General features: G+C 39.4%; 1 protein-coding gene across 1 annotated transcript in view; it reads left to right on the plus strand.

The window, feature by feature from the left end:
* Nucleotides 1–18,638, plus strand: part of LOC143136486 (N-acetylglucosamine-1-phosphotransferase subunits alpha/beta-like) — a 60,202-nt gene that overhangs the window by 2,478 nt on the left and 39,086 nt on the right. The window contains exons 5-7 of the mRNA XM_076297209.1: nt 11,542–11,744; nt 12,658–12,722; nt 13,145–13,279. Of these exons, the coding sequence (XP_076153324.1) occupies nt 11,542–11,744; nt 12,658–12,722; nt 13,145–13,279 (403 nt within the window). The remainder of the gene's footprint in view (nt 1–11,541; nt 11,745–12,657; nt 12,723–13,144; nt 13,280–18,638) is intronic.

Here is an 18,638-nt window from a genome sequence, read left to right on the forward strand (position 1 = left end):
CAAGGTACAATAGAGCGATTTAATCAGAGTCAAATGAAAACACTGTGCTTGGAAAGATTAGTAAAAAGTCTTTACATGGCTTTTGTGCTTCACTTTGTTTGGTTTGAGCAATCTGAAGTGGCCTATTACAGGCTACTTCCTGCCCTGTTCTCGGAGCACTGTTGTCCACTACACTAGCAGAGGGGCTACAGCCCAAGTGATTCCCTTATCATGATTAAAAGGCACTTAAAACAGCACATACACACAACATACTGTATGCTAGTTGTTTCAAAGTAAAAAAAAATAATAAAAAAATAGTCATGATTAATGAAGGGAATAATTTTGTATTCATATTTTATGTGAACAGTTTAATGATTCAAGTCTTTATGACTTGAATACTGTGTAGTTCTTATGGTCATTTGTGATTTTGTACCCATGTGTACCCTGTGTGTGTGTCTTTGGTCTGTATGCAAGCATCCATTGTCTAGCCTTGAATTCAATGAAGTTGTCTAGATGCCTTTTGCCTATCACCAAGGTGTGAATGTTTGTAGAACAGCATGTGTCCAAGCCTCTGAAGGACTTCCCAGGAAAGGGGGTAGTTTTAATTAAAAGATAATAGAAGCTGACCAGACCTGATGAAGGCCTAATCCTCATCCTCCCTTTCTATTGCATATTCAAATTGGGTTGGACCTAGAGGTCACTCCCTCTCTTTGTGTGTAACTTTAAATATGGTCTCTGTTAGTCAGAGAAGTTAGAAGAGAAATACTGAGAACATCTGGTGGAAACCAATGATGGGGTGACCCAAACATGTACCTCTCTCCCTTGAGGGCCACTGGCCCTCATTGAAAAGAATAAAGCCTGGATCCTGACTTGCATCGTCCTGATTGAGTCTCAAGAGAAATATGGTAGTAAAAAATATACTATCAGTTATGGAGGTTCCAACCGTGAGATTAAAATTTTGGATTTAATTGGATTAAAATTTTGCTAAGATCTTCATCATCCTGGTTGACAGCACTCTTAAGGTGAGCATTTGTGTTTTCTGGTGGTGAGATTCTGGTGAGTAAGTCTCATAGTCATCCTGATGAGGATTGACAGTTGACCTCTTGGAGGATATTGGGCTCCCACTCTGGAAGCCATATTTAGGGCGTTAAGATATTGGAAAAGGCATTCTGAGTAAGACAATTTTGGCAAAACCGTAATTGTAATAGTGGACACAAATATGTGCTTCCCCGATTTTGGCAAAACGTCGCACAAGACAAATTAATCCAAATCTTGTAAATGGCCATACGCACTGACGAGTGGTCTCTGTGAGATCTAGCTGGGCTTCCCTGAAGCCATATTTTGGGCGTTAGGGCATTTTTTTTTGCTCTGTAAATGGCCATAGTACTGACAAGTATAAGTGGTCTCAGTGAGATCTAGCGATTCTACCGAATTCGTGCAAATTGCTGTCCCAGACCCTAAAAAATCATTTAAAAAGCATTTATACAGAAAAATTTGACATATTTATGAAGATCTTTTTATTATCTATTAAGAACTAAAACAATATTTGAGATAGCATCAAGCTTAATATATATAAAATCATCATGTTTAGGGTACTTTCAATTGAGAGGTGGCTGTCCCAAACCCTAAGGCCTAAATTTTACCTTATGAAAAAAAATATGAAATCATTTTTGTAATTTTTTCCACTGATGTTTTTATAAAGATCTTTTGAATACCTATGATAAAAGCAATCGAAAAAATATATTTATTGCAGTTTTTTCAAAAATCATAAATTATTATGTAAAAAATGTTGTCCCGCATTTTTATGTCACAACCGAAACACTGTAAGGTTTAGCCCATAGGATGGTAATGATTTTAGCCACACTCCTCCATTTTGGACCAGGAAGTGTGTGTGCATCTCCCTCTCTCTCATGGCCACATGGTGAGTAGATCAGCCCAATCATTTTTGAGTAAATTCATTCAAAAGTCTCAAAATCAGGCTGGAACATTTAAGAACGTCACTACCGAACACATATTTATTTCAATTAATCAAGTTGTTTTGGTTGTTTTTTTTGAAAATTAGTTTTTATTTGTGTATAAATGTTCAGAACTGTGCTATCTAATCATGTGCTGACTAGCATCTTTGAGATAGGCTCAAAAATATATTTTTTCGTCACTACCGAAACAGTCACAACCGAAACATGAATTGAAGTTTCGGTTGTGACGAGATTGTTTCGGTAGTGATTAAATGGAATGCTAGGTCCTATATTTTGGTAAATCAGTTGCACATTTATATAAATAAAATGCATTTTAGGATATTTAAGACTAGGCCTACAACCTAAAATAACATTTTAATTTCAATGATTAAGCTAGTGCTATTCATGGGTTTCATCAGGTTTCTGCACCATGCAGTCTGCATTCTAGGTGCTTGATTGTATACACCTGTGGAAAGGGACCTGATGACACCCATGAATATAGAAACAAATTGCCAACATGTCTAAACATAAAGGAAAATGTGGGCAGAAAGACTGATAAAATATAGACAAATATTGAGGGATGACTCAGTGAAGTACCAAGAATATTTAAGAAAGGAAAGTGAAAGAAATCATTGTTCAACGGCATATTTTTGCAGAAGAATTAGTTAGGAAGACTGAGGGCCCTATCTTACACTCAGTGCATTGAGGAACCAGGCGCGACACAATTGTTTACCTAGTTTTAGGTCAGCGCATTTTATCATTATTCCGCCAGACACCCATATTGTGTGATCCTTGCACACCCACGGGTGTATCGATAAAAAAAACAGGTGTGGTCAGGCATATGATCAAAAATTGCTATTTTGACGCCACAAAAAATGATAACACCACTGACCAAGGAATGTGATCTTAAGTTAAATGGGTATTATTTCAGTTATTTTAAGGGTGCACTGTCAGGAATCTAACAGCCTGGTAGTAAGACCTAAGCCAGTGTTTCTTAAACTGGGGTTTGGGACCCCCAGGGGGGTTGACAAAAATATGGGAGGGGTCGCAAAATGATTTGCAGAAGGTTTTCAGACCAACATGTTTAAAAACTGGGATATTCAGTAGCCCTAGATATATTGTAGGGTTACAATTCACAGTGTTTCCATAATGTTCCTCCGAATGTGGATGCTTTGTTTACGCAAACTCAAATCTCTATCTGCGCCTCTTGCAACGATAACTTCAAAGATGCTGTACGTAAGCTTACCAGTGACAGAACATTATGCAGCCTTTTCTTGCCACAGGACTGCCAGTTATACATTGGATGAGTGCTAGTTATCCTTTGGAAAACAATAAATCGGATTGTCAAAGGCTTGGTTTTGATGTTGACATAGCGTACCGTTTCTGCCTCTGCCTCCAATGCCTGTCTTGCAACATTTTCCAAAATGAAAACAAATTTCATTGGCTGGAGAGAAGGGGGTCTCGAGACTTGGCCAATGTTTTTTGGGGGTTGCCAGACAAAACGTTTAAGAACCACTGACCTAAACAACAAGTCTCTGGCAACGCAATTCAAAGTCTGTGCTGGTGTGCTTGGATGAATGTCCTTAGCATTTTTAACATTCATTGGAATGTTATCGGGGTGTTAGGAAGCGAGGTGCATGAGCGTAGACAGTACATAGACACATACAGTACATACTCCATACACCTGGGGACGCTGGTTTGCCTGTGTAATCTGTGTTGTGTTGAACCACGTAGCTCAACCTGTCACTGGTCTGGAAACCCGCAAACAGCAGCACCTCGGATCAGGAGTCGAGCATGCTAGCAATATCAAAGCAAAAGCAAAGCAAATAACAAAAGCCCAGGCTGCAACACTACTCTATAGGCGTCTGCAGGGAGGTTTACCAACATACAGCCCCCTAAACCTCACTCCTGATCTGGGTCATGGGTCCAGGATTGGTCATGGTCCAGGATTCCTACACAGTGGACCACCCCTCCACCCTCGTTTTGTTTTCATTGCTGAAATTTGGGAAAGAACCTTGTCTTACATTTAAAAAACAAAAACTGAACTGCGGATTTGCTTAACTACTTGGGCTATCTGACCGAGTGGATCAAAGTTTAGGCTGGCTATGGATGAGGCAAACCAGCATTGGTTTCAAGCATTCCAACAATAGTTCCATACATACTTTCACATTTTGTTTTGTACACTTTCACATTTGTGTGAGTACCTAGTAGGGGTAAGTGTTGATTTAAAGAGTAAAAAAAGTGTAAGCTTGCAGCAGATCCCTTCTGCAGAAATGTGTTTGCTCATCCGTATGGTGGTACTGTGCCATGGTACATGCAGTACTTGCTTATCGTTTTTCTTCTGATTGGTTAGCCTATGGCATACATGCCGACATTTAGCTTTTAAAAAACGGGTTTTGGGTTGCCAGGTTTTATGACAACAGGATTGAAATTGAAAGTAAGTCATTGTGTTGGCTATGTGTAGGGTGCATATCATACCCAATTTGGCAACCTGGGAAATGTCAGACTAACACAAAAAAAATAATAGATCCGTGATTTTAAAATTAAGTTTGATGGTCATGCAATATTCTGGGAGTTTCCCCAGGAGAAATAACAAAACGCGTGGGCGCCGGGAGATGACCTTGAAATACAGGAGAAACCCGGGAAAACGGGAGTGTTGGCAGGTATGGGTTATGCGTTATACCTAACAAACATTCATGCTTAAAGGGATACTCCAGCGTAAAAACAACCAAAACAAAATAGCCTTACACTTAGCCGATAGTGTCCATGGGCATCCTACAGATAAACCGAAGTATTGTAAACTTAAACCCTAGGTCGTTTTTACTTTGAAGTAGCCCTTCAATTAAGGGGCGAGGGACATTAGAACAATCCTTTTGAACAATGCACCTGGCGTCTGATCACTTATTCCGCTGTCAAACTAGGAAAAGTGAACTAGACATTCCCTACATACATCTGAACCATATGCTTGAGATCATCCGTCTTAGATTGTCAAAATAGGGCCCTGAAGGTAACACATTGAACACTAAAATGAGATCTGGAGGTTATATGTGTTCTTTGAGCAATTGTCAACATGTTAGATACTAACACTTTTAAATGTGACCATTTTTGAACACTTAATAAATCTTTCTTGAAGGATTATAAAACCAAGCATACATTTTCTATCTTGCATCCTATAACACCCAAACTATCCATGTTCAGTGAAATATTAAACAGATTTCTTTTTAAAAAAAAAATATATATGTCTGTTATATGTGCTAGCTGCATTATGTGCAACATTTGTGACTTATTTGTCATTTTTATCAACACAAAGTACTGGCAGTCTGATGTAGTAGTCACTACCGAAACACCACCGTCACTACCGAACATGTGCTGTCACAACCGAACAGTGGTGGAATGTAACGAAGTACAAATACTTCGTTACTGTACTTAAGTAAATATTCCACGTATTTGTACTTTACTTAAGTAGAATTTATAGTGCATACTTTTGACTTTTACTTCGTTACATTTTACAGCAATTATCTGTACTTTTACTCCGCTACATTTCTACAACACCATCGTTCCTTTTTAGATACATTTTATGATCAGATTTTTTTTCTCTCTGACAAACACCTTTGTTTTACCAGGGGGCGGGGATGATACCACAGATTCTGGAGCGCTACGTGCCCAGCTTCTACATCTTTGAAACATAAGCTTCTAGTCTAGACCAGGCAAAGCGTGAGCTTGTAGCTATCTGCATTCGGTAGGCTATATTCACCAGACCCATGGCTACACTGGTCATGCAACTGTGTTCTGTGCCTTCCTCTGTCTGTTATCTGCAGCGTTAGGGCCTCCTCTCCGATGAGATTGCTATCCGCGGATCAGCGAAGTTACAGGCTATGCCCATGCTTCTGTCACACGTCTGATCATTTGCGGCACAAATGAATGGTAGACTATTATAGAACCGCTGGCCGAAAAAAACGTAGCATTTTCCAGATTAGGAAATATTTCTTAATTGTGTGTGATCAAATAAAGAGGCATAGCCTACAATTGGGGGGGTAGAAATGTGAGCGCTTATTCAATGTCTATGTGCGTCTGCGGAAGTGAAACTGAACCTAATCATAAAGACACCTTTGTCAGCAACTTTTCTGTTCAATCAGCAGAATTGGCATTACGATCCACCCGACGTTTCCCTGGTCTACCCCGTTAAACTTCAGGCTCTCGTGTTTTGCTGAATGATATACTCAGCAGATCACCCTAGTAGATAACCAGAATTACAGTCTCTAGAATTGTAGGTCAGAATGTGAACTGGGCCACAGATGGTAAGCACAATTGCATTAGCTTAAAACTATCTAGTCGAATATAGCCTAACCTAAAACTAGCTTAATTAAAATGCCACAGCCCATACTATTTTTTCTTTTAGAATATAGATATTAAGAGAATAAATCATTATGCAAATACTTTTACTTTTAATACTTAAAGTACATTTAAAAGCAGGTACTTTTTACTTTTACTTAAGTAGGGTTGTCAGTGTGGTACTTTTACTTTTACTAAAGTAAATATTTCTCTGTGTATTTGTACTTTTACTTAAGTACTGAGATTCAGTACTTCCTCTACCACTGCAACCGAAACATGGGATGTTTTGTTAAAAAAGAGTATATCTAATCATCTGACAAGATAACATGGTGGTGTTTGGTTAAATATATATTTATAGTAATACATCCTTAAATTTGAAAACGGTATGATCAACTTTATGCGTTTTACAAAGAAATATTGTTTTTAAAATGCAATTAATCTCATAAATGAACTTTATTTTGTGTTAAAAAATATTATTGTTAACAGTTGAATCATGGAAATGCTTTAAGAAAATTCTAAAAAATATATTTAGAAGGTATATGTAAAGAAATTCCTAATAGATTATCATAAAACTTTTTATTTTGTTAATTGTTATTGTGTTTCGGTAGTGACACATTTTGGGAGAAGGAAAACATTCCAAAACTGTATAAAAAGACAATATAAAATTAAAATGTCCAATTATTAGAAATGTGTACCTTAGATGTTATACAATGCATGTGAATTAAAAGTTTTGGGGAAAAAACACTTTTTTCAAAATGTTTCAACCTCTGAATTTGCACGAATTCGGTAGAATGGCCCATTTGGGCTTATCTGAAGCCATATTTTGGGTAGTTGGAGAAGGACCTCCTGTAAATGCTACTATATTAGGGACTGCTTGCCTGGGATCTCTCACCTGAAAATGAAATTGCATAAGAGTGTTGCTGGTCATAACAGATGTATGAAACCATCTTTAGATTGTGTAACTAAGATCACAGTTCACAGTAGCCTATAAAGATGTTGAACTGAAAGCGTAATGTAATAGTTGGGGCGTCGAATGACGTTTTCCACCGTTTAAAGTAAAGACATTGGAGTGGATATGATACTGTGTTCTTCAAATTGATACATTTTTTAAATTATGGAGACTTATGATGGATAATCAAACCAGGATTCATGTCGTAGGCTAATAACCTTTTTCAAGTGTGCAAACAGCATAAGCTCAAACGAGCATGGTTAGGCCTCTTTTAAGTACGCCTGAGCTAACTAGCTGCCGCTAGAGGCGCCTCGATGTCTTTGTCTAGAGCTAATATGAGCTAACTGAAAAGGCTTGACTGAACTTCTTTGTCTCCGTTTTTTTAAGCAGGAAATTCTTCCTGCAGCCCGTTTAAGTTGTTTGTATTTTTTTTTTGTTATAGTTAAGAAACTATAAAAAGGGGGATATAGATGGTATTGACTTGAAATACTTTCTTCTCTAAGTTTACTGGTTTTATTCCTTAAATTGTCATTTTTAAATGCCTAATGTTTTGTTTTACTGACCCTCACTTCTAATGCAAAATCTCTTTAAAGAAAGGGATACCCTAACCACATGAGTCTGTGGATTTTTCTTTTGCTGTTGATCTGATGCAAATGTGTAGTAACTGATTGGAGGTAAATAGCCCTGCTATGTTAGAAGAGCCATACTGTAGGTGTGACTGTCTCCAATTGAGAAACTGAAAACATTAGCATACTTTTGTTGACGTGTGAAACTGCAAGACACTGCTTGACTCTGTAAGTTTCTGTTGCTTTAAAGCACCTAGACTGTACAGATGCTGGTAGTAACTAATGTAATTTCTATACTTTCTTTGATTTGATTCTTTTTGACTTTGAATTTTATTTTTGTTATTCTATTGCACCTTTTATTTCTTTATGCTACGGTTTATTTCATTTGATTTCCTTTTCAGTTTGTCCTGACTAGGAATACTTGTTGCTCAGATGATATGGTTACAGATTTCCCAATTCCATTATAGGTGCTAAGATAACAGGAGGATAATTTTATATAATCCTCATTTGAGCCTTTGCTGGCTGTGTTGCTATTTTATTTTAATTTTATCTTTTCCTTGTTCTCATTGGTTTAATTGCTGATGGTCTGTTTGCTTGCCTTAACTGCTGATATATTTTAATTTCATTAGAAAACATATGGGTTGAAGTTTCATTTTTATGTTGTTTGTTTGTTTGTTGTTTTGTAATGATTTATTTCATACATTTACAAGCTTTGCTCCTAGCCACCCATCACCGGATGATATTTGATGTAACAGAACCTTACCATGTTGATGGTTTTTTTAACAATGGTGATGGTGATGTGTGTAAATAGCCTGTTACATCATAGGTTGAGGACTCCTCAAGAAACTTTACTTCTCAAGAACACTGTTTAATAGACGAGATTTGGACGAGATGTTTTGTTACCACTGTCATAAGAAATGTTTACATTATTACTAGGAATTCTGTTCTGAGGCATCACAAGCCTCAAAGTTCATGTACTGTATTGTTTGCGTGTTTGGAGGTATAACTGAGAGGTCAAGACAGACCTGACTGCAGCTGACGTCATCTTTGAAAAACGTTGAACTCCACTGAATAATCATTTCCTTATTAGTACTGGAATGACAGCTAAAACCTTTTGCTCCAAAGCTACATGTATTTGCAAGATCTGTTTACAGACTCTGAAGTCGCAGACCCAGAAACATCCTAACGACGCATATCTCACTTCCCCCGCTGGCTTCAGAAGTGTGATGAGACACAACTTATCAAAAGGGGGACAGCAACCAACACCTCCCCTGGAGACCCCAGCAGACTTCACAGTGTCCTTGGGAGAGCCGCTATGCATTTGGAAGTCTGGTGTATCATCCCACAAAAGGACCTTGGTCAGAACATCACGAGAAAGCAATTTAGAATAGTGGACCTGCTGTGGGCAGAATAACCCCCAAAAACAGCAAGGATCCGAAGGTTCCAGGTAGTCGACCCTGACCTTCAGACTAGAGAATTTTTATTTTGTTGGTATACTTTAACTGGAGAAGGAAACATTGAAGAAAAAGAAGAGGAACACAGGGTGTGGGGCAACGCCCCCTATTAATAGAGCCAAGCGCCGCCCTAAGCACATTTTGCACACACATACACATACTAAACATTGTGCACCACATGAAGAATGGAAACTGGCTTTGGTTGCATTTTCTTAGCTGTTTCTATGATAGATGATGTCAGTCTTTCTACTGTTGTTATTTTTATCTGTAACCTCCTTCCACACCCTAAAAGTCCTCTGTTGTTATTAAGCTGATTCATAATTTATATAAGCAAGTTTAGATGTTCAAGTCTTTAAGGACTTGAAAAGGGGGAATTGAAGGGAATAATTTTGTATTCATATTTTATGTGAACAGTTTAATGATTCAAGTCTTTATGACTTGAATACTGTGTAGTTCTTATGGTCATTTGTGATTTTGTACCCATGTGTACCCTGTGTGTGTGTCTTTGGTCTGTATGCAAGCATCCATTGTCTAGCCTTAAATTCAATGAAGTTGTCTAGATGCCTTTTGCCTATCACCAAGGTGTGAATGTTTGTAGAACAGCATGTGTCCAAGCCTCTGAAGGACTTCCCAGGAAAGGGGGTAGTTTTAATTAAAAGATAATAGAAGCTGACCAGACCTGATGAAGGCCTAATCCTCATCCTCCCTTTCTATTGCATATTCAAACTGGGTTGGACCTAGAGGTCACTCCCTCTCTTTGTGTGTAACTTTAAATATGGTCTCTGTTAGTCAGAGAAGTTAAAAGAGAAATACTGAGAACATCTGGTGGAAACCAATGATGGGGTGACCCAAACATGTACCTCTCTCCCTTGAGGGCCACTGGCCCTCATTGAAAAGAATAAAGCCTGGATCCTGACTTGCATCGTCCTGATTGAGTCTCAAAAGAAATATGGTAGTAAAAAATATACTATCATTAACAGTCATTACGAAGCACACATACAGAAGAAGTATGATTAGAAGTGTTGACAAAAAAAAAAAAAAACCAAGAGGCAGTGAAAGCATGCACACATTCAGGAAACAAGATTATTCAGCATGTGTAATGTGTATGCACTGAAGACCTGAGGAGTGGGGGGGGGGGGTCGCATCACAGAGCCTTGTTTCACCTCACAAAGTGCAGAGAGAGAGAGAAAAAAAGAGAAAAGGAGAAAGAGAGAGAAGAGAGAGAGGAGCAGGATGTCCTGGTCTGTCTTTTTGCATGATTATTGTGTCACCCCGCACTCACAACTGAAATAGATGGCCACAAACACCCTCGCCCCCAAACCACAGGAAGAAGTGCATTGGTGTGGTACTGTTTTGGGTCAGACGAGACGAGCAAGAGAAGCAAGGTGAATGTCATGGCCACTTCTGTTTGCATCACTTGAGCAAATAAAAAAAGAAGAGAAGGGCTTGTAGGTAGAAATGCAAGTGAAGGGAACAGAGAAAGGAGTGACGGAGCAGACATACCTTTCTTGTACAAATCAAATATTTGGTTTAAGGGCACCGGCAAGAGCTGAGCTCTGTTTGTGTATTCCCTCCTGTTCTCTGTGCCTAAGTACTTAGAGTGCTGCTCTACATGTTGTGTGTCTTTTAATATTTATGATGTATGCACACATTACACACACACACACACAGAACGACATTCACGCCATTCAGCCAGGAAAACGTATGACCACACTATGACACACTAACACACACACACACACACACGGTACTCTTTCCTTTTTCTCAAGTGCAGTAATTGACCTCCTGAAGACCGTTGGATAGTGTGGGTTGATATGTGCAGCAGATAATATATTATATTTTTTTTATGAAGATGTCATCACTCTTATGCTTATATTTATAAGATACTAACTGCCCAGTTTCTGCATTTCATGGAACTCCCTGTCTGTGTTGTAAATAAGCATTCTATGGAGTAGGATGAAAATGTTTTCAGAATTTTTTTCTTCATGTAGTGCCTTATGTAGATTTTCAATATCCTGTAATATCAATATTGGGCATGTATAAAACAAATACTGTTCCCCCGGTTTTTATAATAGAAATATACACATAAAAACACTGTCAAGCGGTTTATACTGGATGGGGCTAATACACACGAAATGACTATATCCCTTAAAGAGTTGTGTAGGTGGTGTTATTCATGGTTATGCAGGATTATTGATGTGTGATCACTAATATAATTTAATTATGTGTGCATGTGTGATCACTAATATAATATATATAATATCATACAATACATTCTTTACTCTTGATTTGATTGGTTCCCCTAGAGAGCGTCTGGAGTGTCTGCTGTCCCACTGCATCCTGGCGCCCATCCTGGTCCTTGACCCGGCGTTGGCACCTAACGTCACGCTGAAGGAGATACCCTCGCTCTCTCCTGCACTCTCCTCGGCCAAACAGCTTCTGCCAGTGTCCAAGCCGCTCCACCCCTCCACCAGCGTGTCTGTGCTGGTCTTCCACTCTCAGAGCGATGGTAATTCTTTGTGTGATTGGAAAACTGCGTAATGTAAGATAACGCCCATAGCTGCAACTCTCATGTGACTGGACGGTTGATTCAGACTGCCACTGTGGCGCATTTGTACCAGATACAGTATGTCTCTGATGTGGCGCTGCTGCGGCCAGTCTGACTATTAAAGGGACACCAGGCAAGCCTGATGCTTTTTCTCTACGAAACTCCCCCTCGCTCGGTCTGAAGCTCTTTTCCTTTTCTTTGAGTCTTCCGTCAAGGGTTTCCGCTGCTTCTTCGCCGGCTCTGCCATTGTACACACATTTGCAACAATCGCTAGCGTTTCGTTAGCCTGCCTCTGTACTGTGGATGCAGGATGTAAACTGATCCTGCTTCGGTCGGCGGGTACGATACACTGAACTTGCAAGTGGGATATTCTTCCTACAGGCAGTAGGGGCGGGCGAGAGAGTATTCATTCGCCCTGTAATGAGTCATTTAACCATATACCAACTTAAGAAGATGAGTAATTAACATGAAAACGTTGCCTGGTGTCCCTTTAAAACATCTCTACACGGTCTCTTTTGGCTAGATACACCTCCAACACACTTGCCTGTCGCGCACTGTTCCTATTTCTGGCTGGCATACGTTTGCAGCCGGGCAGTGGAAGACAATACTGCAAAATTAGATGAAGGGTCACTATTTGGCTTTTCTTCACTAAATGTAAAATTGATTATCCAATATTATGATATTGATTATCGGCCGTTATAAACGCTGATACCGATAGATCAGTAGATAGTTAAGATCGGATGACAATATCGACACATCAATTTATCGGTCAGACTCTATATGAGACTACTTTTGAAGTGTAGGTGTGTTTTGTAAATCTTTAACCACTGTACTGTATAACTTGCACTCAGTTTGTCTCTCTTGCGCCCCTCAGTGGAGAAGGCATACGCTGATGTGCCAAAGGAGCTCCCCAAACACTCTGTCTCCAGGGGATACCTGGTGAGTCCACCAATCAGTTCCCATCCCTCTGGGTTGGGACAGTGTGTTGTTGTTGTTGTTGTTGTTGTTGTTGTTGTTGTTGAATGTCACTGAATGTTATCCCTCCTCTCTGTAAGTGGCTTTGGATAAAAGTGTCTGCTAAATGAATTAATGTAAATGTCACTCATGTCTTTCTTCCTCTGCATCGTATTTTTTTCTTTTTTTCTTTTTTCTCTTACTGTCTTTCTTTCTCCTCTCCTTCCTTCCCTCCTCCCCTCCCTCCCTGTCATATTGTTCTTGTGTGTGTTATCCTGTGTGTCATTCACTTCTTTCTTTCTGTCTCTGTATCATATTTTTCTCTATTTGCCTCTCTGACTGTCTTTCTTTCTTTCTCCTTTTCCCTTTCCTCCTTTCCTTCCCTCCTGCCCCCCCGTGTTCTCCAGACGACGGATAAGGAGGCTCCTGGTGTGGTGCGTATGCAGACGCTGGCCTACATGAGTGGCTTCCTCGGCTCCTTTAAAAAGACGGTGCAACTCAGGGTCAAACTGCCCTCCGTGGTCACCTCCAAGATGAAACAGGTAAAACAATCACAAACAGGTAATATAATCACAAACAATCGCCCCACATCACCCCACATCACCTCTGATGTACAAGGCCTGGGCAGTTCAAACAGGTAATATGTAAATCACCAAGTATCTCCACAATATAATGTATATTGTTCCAACAGATAGGAAATCAGACATATAAAGAGAGTTATCAAACATTTTTTTTTACAATTCTGATTCATGATCCATGATTCATGATTCTGTAAAGATGTAGTGTATGGAGTGACTTGTTTTTTCCACTAGGTGGCAGTATAGCTATAGAAATTGGCCAAGAAGCTGTTATGGGGGTCTAGTAATGAACAAAAGCAAATTAAAGCCTGAGGCTTGTTTTATGAAGGGAGACTACTCTCCGATGTGATTGTGTAAAGTAAAAGTCTCTTGTGACGGCATTTTACATGCTAATGTAAAGCGACAAAGTTAAGTTTAATGGCTAATTATTGTTTCTGTTACATGGCTGTGTGTGTGTGTGTGTGTATGTGTGTGTGCGCATGCAAACTTTGCATACCTATGATTATGTGTTTGTGTGTGTGTGTGTGTTGTGTGTGTGTGTGCGTGCGTGTGTGTGTGTGTGCGTGCGTGTGTGTGTAACACCACAACTGTTGTGACTGGCCTGGCGCCTGAAGGCGCAGGGAAAGGTCAATTGTGTTTGGCTAACCTTTCTCTCCTCCATTTCCTCCTTTCATCTCCTCTTTCACACCCTTACCCTTCCTTTCTCTTAATTCCTCTCTCTCTATCTCTCTCTCCATATCACCCTGGTCTTTCTCTCGGTCTCTTTCGCTCTGTCCAAATCACACCACATGCATCGATCTGATTAATCCATGTGACACAGCCTTTCCATCCCTCCCCAACCTTCTGATACACTACGCCATCGGAGTCACACAAACCCCCTCTGACTTTTAGAAAATGAGAAACGGCATGCAGATGGGGTCAGCAGACAGCCCTCAGAACAAACACTGGGCTCAGTTTTAGGGGAGTTGGTCTTTGAAAGACCAATATGACAATGATTTGGAAGAGAGAGAAAGAGAGAAAGAGAGAGAGGGAGAGGGGGAGAGAGAGAAAGAAAGAGAGAGAGAGAGAATGCTACTGTACTGTATGTTTTGTGGATACAATAGTGTGGGTAATATAGAAGAGAGAGAGTGAGAGAGAAATGAGAAAAGTCTGGAAATGGTAGTGTGGAAAAAATGAATGAAATATGAAACGGGGTGGCAGAGTGAGTTGCTATGCTGGTGTCCTGGTGAGAGTGCTCTAGTATTTATAGCCTAGCAGGCAGCACCCTGGGAGTTATGCGCTTGAAAGCTTTGACTGGATTGCTATACATTGGCTGTATACTGTCAGCAGTGAAATAGTTCTGTGTGTGTGCGTGTGTTTGTGCGTGTGTGTGTGAGTAAGAGAGGGTCTGGTGAGAAGGATGGAGTTTCTAACATCAAAATAGCAATGTGGTTAATTTGCGATGACTATTTAGGATTCCTTACATGTCTACCCCTCTGGTTTTTGCACCCCCCACGATTAGTCTCCTACACATTGACTAACACGACTATACGCTACACTTAGGTTAGGGACCCATGGCAGGTGGTATTGTAATTATTTAGTTCCCCCTAGACAGTAGGCCTATTGCGTTGTTGCGTTCAGATAGTTACCAGTGGCATGATAACATTGTAAAAACACAACTATGTCTTTTTTGTGCACAATATAATAACAACCTTATGCATAGCCATATAGTTGGCTGAGTGACCGCTCTGGGTGTGACCTGTATTTGTCCTGCGTTGGTTTTATTGGTTGTGGTTTAACGTGTTAAAATGTTTACACAGTTTAGTAGGTCAGTGGCAGACTATTTACAGTGTCCTAACAGGATATCAGACTTCCCTGTCATGGTATGGCTGTGTGTGTGTGTGCGTGTGCGTGTGTGTGTGTGTGTAGGTTTGTGTGTATGAAACTGTATTAGGAGAGTTGGTGTCATCTAATGTTTTGCTTTTGACATATAATTATGAGTTAATATAAGTATATAACGTGACGTCCAGATTTTCTGTCCAACAGTATTTTTTTACGTTTATAAAAGGTTTGAATGCCTGAAGACACACCATATATATGTGGGATCCCATATTTGTAACCACTTTACCTTTTGAAAAATCTTAAGGTATTTTTAATTTTTCTCTTATGTGAAGTATCAAAATATCATGTGGTACGACTGTCCGACCATGACTGCTGTTTGGGAAACTTCTTTAAAATTACACTGAATCTATTCAAATGTGCTTTCTGCTCTATCTAGCATTTTTTCAAAAGTGTTTTGTAGCTCTGTAGAAAATTACACAGCATTTTTTATTTTTATGTCCATCCTATTATACAAACAAACTTTGTCCGAAGATGTCAACTTAATCAAATATCATCTGGTGCAACCATCAAGAAACTGCCATTTTGATACTTTTATTTTAAAATGATTCAAAGATCTTAAGTTGCATTCATAAACTAGTTTGCCAGGCACCCATTGGGGCAGCAAACAAGTTTGTAATTATCTCTTATATTTGGAAAAACATAGCTTAAATAACAGCTGGCAAGAAGTTGCCAAATTTGGACGTCATCTGGTATGACCTCAACAATACAATGAATATTAATTTATTTGTTCAAATTTATTTTTTGATTAGAAATGAAATAGTGACCTTTTAGAGGAATCAAGTTTGTTATGAGTAGGTGGTCAATTTTGTGCCTGTAAATTTGATCTCAAGTTGAATGTCATGTGGTGCGACCAAACATCATGTGGTGCGACTATTACAAAATGCTTTTTTGTGTGGTTTTACATTTAATTTAGGATTGATATGCCTATGCAATTTATTTTAGTGTTATATGGAATCAATTTTTATACATTCAGAGTACATTTTCAAAGATTTCAGAAAAAAAACGCTTACATTTACTCTTGGTACATTATAATGACAAAAATATAAATACAAATCATTTTACAGTGGGCAGTGCTTCGACTTGGCCAGCTTCCCTCGCGGACTTCACTACAGACTTTAGCAGACTGGTTTAGAAATAATTTAATAGCCAGTATTATGCCTGCCCTGCCCTAATAAAGAAATATTTGGTTAACGGCGAGTTTGCAGCTGTAGAAGAAACGCAGGACAAATTAAACATTCTGGTTTTCTCCGAGTGCAACGATGATAGACAGACATAATTTGGACAAAATATAGAGCATATTAACCTCCGTTGCTCAGCCAAATGCCTTCCTGTTACGTCCTGTTATCACGGAGTTACAGGCGATAAACGATTTTTGATGGTCACAAGTTTACTTCATTAGCGTTTTTTTTTTATTATTAAAGAGTGTTTTTCATTTAAAGGCTTGACTTCGTGCTTATTCAGAAGAGCATTTAGTGCTCTCCCCAATCCCAGACGTTCACATTGCATGTTTGTTTGTAATGGATGCAACCGCGAGATACGCTTGTCATAGGCGCCGATACCGTGGGTGCTCCGTCTCTCGGGCACCCACTGAAAACATCGAGCACCCACGTGTGCCAGCTTACAGTCCCGGCTAAATTTACATTAATTTAAAATCAAACATCGCAGTTTATGTTAAATTCAGCATCTCTCATAATGTGATTGGATATGTTGCTGTCAATTCCCTACTCCATATACTAACCACCAATGAGAGCGTCTCTCGTATGAAAATTCCTGAGACTTCCCACCTGAAAAATTAACGCAAGGCTTTGTCGGGTCTTCAGCCCCGAATATTTAAAATGTATATAGCCCTGAATATCATTTTAAAAGTAGTCTGACAAAGCTTATTGTTTTGTGACACAGCTAAACACTGGTACCTCATAGAACGTCTATAACATAGCCTAGGTGGTCGCAACTCACAAAAGTAAAGCAGATAGAAAGAACTCACGCAAATCTAGCCTACAACACGCAGACAGCTTCATGCGCAGGGAAGAGAGCGCGCGCGCACACTGTGGTTTATGATTGTTGGCTTCTGATGGTATCTTGCTAATTCACTGAACTGTATTAGGTGACACAAATGGTATTGCCTTTATCTTATAACTCCTTGTCTGAGCGACTACCAGGCCTATGGTTTTTAAAAGTCAGATGTTCCCTGACAAAGACATTCGAAAATTAAGAATGTTTATTGACTTGAAAAATACACTAATTTTTGCAAACTCCCTTCATTCAACCCTTGAAGACATCGCGGTCTGGTGCGCTATGCAGTGGGTCCCAGTTAAGTTTGGACAGGTTCCTTCAGGAATCACGCACCCCATTTTCTCAGCAGAAATGGCACAAACTGCAGTTGACACAAACAACCACAAGGTGTCACTTTGGAGTTCTGCCACTACTATTTTTGATGCGACTTGACTTACTGCTTCCATGATGCAGTTTCCAAGTCAGTAGAACAATCAGAGAAAGCTGAGCCATTACCAAACATATATGATAATACAATAGCATGAGTTTATATATCGTATACCCTATGTGTCACGGTTACTTATAGATTTGATAGTGTAACGATAAGCGCATGAGACTTTCAGCGGGGGCACGGGAACTTAAATTGATCACGGTAGTTTAAGCTTACACTTGACAAAACATTCTAATATGAAAATGTAGATGCAATTGTTGTAAGATGGTGCAGCTCCTTTAAGAAAGAATCATGCACAGGGATGGAGAGAGAGAAAGCGAGACGGGATATGTGTGTTAGAACTTAGATGCGTGTGGAAAAAGTAGGCGTGCTGTTGAGACTGGAGCGAGTCATATTCAAAATAATGCAAAAAATAAATCCGCAGATAAAACCAATTATCCTTATTCATTGCAACCGCAGCATGCCTGCTTGCCGACATTCAAACGAAAAAGATATCAAAGCACCTTTTGCGTTTGAATGTAGCACGATTCTTTTTTAAACAGCTAGACAAATGATTTAGCTAATTGATTATAGCCTGTACACCAGCAATTGTTGAACATTTACCTGTACAAGTACATTGACAGTAGCCCAGCCTAACAAGCATGTTGCATGTTGTAGGCCTACTGTAGAAATTTCACTTAAATTGCAACTGCAACATGCCTGCTTGCCGACGTTCAAACGACAACAAAAAAGATATCAAAGCAACAAGAGGGTTGAGTCTGAATGGCACGACTCATATTGCTCCTCATAACCGTCTATAAAAAAGTGTTTTTTTTTCTTCTTTTATTTTTGAGCACGTCCGAATCCCAGGACATAACGCACTGGACCTTAGCTCGAGATATAATTCCAAACGGGGCAGATAGGGGCCTACTGCACTTAAAACTTAAAAAGATTGAACGAAGCTTCCCGAAATTTGAAATAGCGATCAGTGACTGGCATCGAGTGAACGAAGCCTTTCGA

The sequence above is a fragment of the Alosa pseudoharengus genome, unplaced genomic scaffold (genome assembly GCF_046254945.1).
Source record: "Alosa pseudoharengus isolate Yale_2024_CS ecotype anadromous, Long Island Sound unplaced genomic scaffold, YU_APseudo_1.1 YU_APseudo_1.1_scf_20, whole genome shotgun sequence".
NCBI classification, from domain to species: Eukaryota; Metazoa; Chordata; class Actinopteri; order Clupeiformes; family Clupeidae; genus Alosa; species Alosa pseudoharengus.